Raw genomic sequence first — 2,123 nt, forward strand, 5'->3', positions numbered from 1 at the left:
GGTGGCTGCTTATATACGATTCAGGTGAATCAGGTGGAGACAGGTGGGCAAAGCTGATCAACTAAGCTGATCGCTCGTTGGCTAAGCCTATGTGGCTTTTTGATGACGGTAGAATTTGGAAATCATCGACTTGTGTGTTTATTGTAGGTTGTTTTGTGATATTGTAGATTGCCTCTAGAAACAAGAGACGGTGAGGGTCTTGTTCCTTGTCAGTTATTTTGGTGTTCTCATCCACGATTTATCATGTCAGGTGGAAGTTGTGTAGGGTGGCATAGTGGTTCTCGATGGCTCCATTCTATAGGTCACAGGTGAGGCGCCTTGATTGTCTGGTCCATTCCATTCCAGTGTATGAGTGAGTTCCACACCCGTCAATGTTGCAGTTATGCTGATAAATGACGTGTCCTCCTGAAATGGAAGTCTTGGTCACGGTGGGTCGGTTATGAAGCAGAAGCTGGGCTGTTTTCTTTGTTTTATAGTAGGTGATAAAAGATTTGTGTTGTTCCGGGTCTGTAGCGCATACATTTCTGTATACAATGTCCTTGATGATCTCATCCATCTTGGAGTATGTAGACATGTGGTTTTTGTAGTATATCTTGATGTGTTCGTCAGTTGTGGGTGTTTTGGTGTCTTTGAGAGTATGTATTTTGTCCATGTGTCTCTTAATTATGTCGGATACGCCGGTGTTAGTGTAGTCGTTATTAACGAGGACTTGATTCATGTGTTCTAGTTCCTGGTGGGCGTCTTTCCGAATGCAGTAGTCGGAGAGGGCTCTCCTGACGTAGGCGCTGATGACTGAGTGCAAGCAATGACTTGGTCATTCACACTCTCCATTCAGACAGAGTCCTTTGTTCATGGGCTTGGTGAATACTGCAGACTTGAATCCTACACTGTGTACACTGACAAGTATGTTCAGGAAGTGAAGGCATCTCTCGTAGGCTTCTCCATTGGTGAAGTTAAGACCAGAGGCAGTAATGGGCCGCAGTCTGAGATCCTGCAGCTCCTGAAGGTCCTTGATACAAACAAAGATGTCGTCAAAATAGCGGAAGTATAGGGAGGGATGGCTAGTGGCTAGGAGTCTCGATTCGACTGTCCCCATGTAGAAATCGGTGAACAGGACTTCATGGGGGCTGCCCATCGCCACACCGACGATCTGCTGATACATCTGACCGCATGGGCAAGTGAAAGGAGCTTCTTTTGTGCAGAGCTCCAGCAGAGTCTTCAGGGCCTTCTCTGTAATGTCGAGGGGCTTGGTGTCTTCACACTGGTATACACGGTCGAATATGAAGTCAGTCCACAGGAATGTTGGTAAAGAGGCTTTTGACATCGAGGGAGGCAATGATGTGGTCGTCAGCAGGAAGGGCATCACGCAGGACTTCAAGGAAGTCGAAAGCAGATGATAGGTTGTATGTGTTAGGTACATTTTGTGTCAGGAGTTCGTAAAGTTTCTTGGCTGTGGTGTAGGTGGTGGTGGGTGTCTGTGAGATAATCGGGCATAGAGGGTTGCCAGGCTTGAGTGTCTTGACGTTGCCGTACCCAGGTGAGCACTGGCCAGTTAGCTTCTGAAGATGTAGGCTGTTGGTGGTGGCGCTGATTGTGGAAATGGTGGCGTTTACTTGTTTCTTGATGGAGTCGGTGGAGTTAAGTTATCTTTTTGACCTCAGAAGTGTCACTGAGGATGGCATTGATCTCTTGAATGTAGTCCTCCTTCTTGGTAATGACGAAGGTGGTGGTTTTGTCGGCGTACCACATGATGTTTTCGTTTTGTCGCAGCTGTTTGGCAGCCAGGATGTGGTTTTTAGTGGCTTTTGGTGTGGTGGGAGCCACGGATCTTAGAGGCCTCGGCGAAGAGGGAGGGTTGAGGGTCAGGTGCCGTCCTTACTTTCCCTGCCTTCTCAAGTCATTGTATGTCATCAAGGAGGACCTTGATCTTCAGTCACTTGCAGCAGGGGTGCGGCACCTCGGAGTCCTGTTTGCTAATTTCTACATGGGGACGAGCTACTAGCTACCACTCCCTATACTTCCCCTGTGTTGAAGATACCTTCGTTTATACCCTCACATCTTTCTTTCTTTCTATGTTATTTCCCTCATATAATGTTCTTTTCTTATCAGTCGTCTGTTCCTTT

The 2,123-nt window shown here is 47.2% G+C and overlaps 1 protein-coding gene across 1 annotated transcript; it reads right to left on the reverse strand.

Annotated features, from left to right (window-relative positions):
* Positions 1–814: 814 nt before the first annotated feature.
* Positions 815–1,749, reverse strand: LOC145416253 (uncharacterized). Its single transcript, XM_080285254.1, has 3 exons — positions 1,657–1,749; positions 1,323–1,619; positions 815–1,261 (listed from the first exon to the last, which is right to left on the reverse strand). The coding sequence occupies exons 1-3, from the start codon at positions 1,747–1,749 to the stop codon at positions 815–817; spliced, it is 837 nt and encodes a 278-aa protein (XP_080141380.1).
* Between the last annotated feature and the right edge of the window lie 374 nt (positions 1,750–2,123).

Source organism: Coenobita brevimanus, chromosome 105 (assembly GCF_032717465.1).
Source record: "Coenobita brevimanus isolate Jiangsu-jjx chromosome 105, ASM3271746v2, whole genome shotgun sequence".
Lineage (NCBI taxonomy): Eukaryota > Metazoa > Arthropoda > Malacostraca > Decapoda > Coenobitidae > Coenobita > Coenobita brevimanus.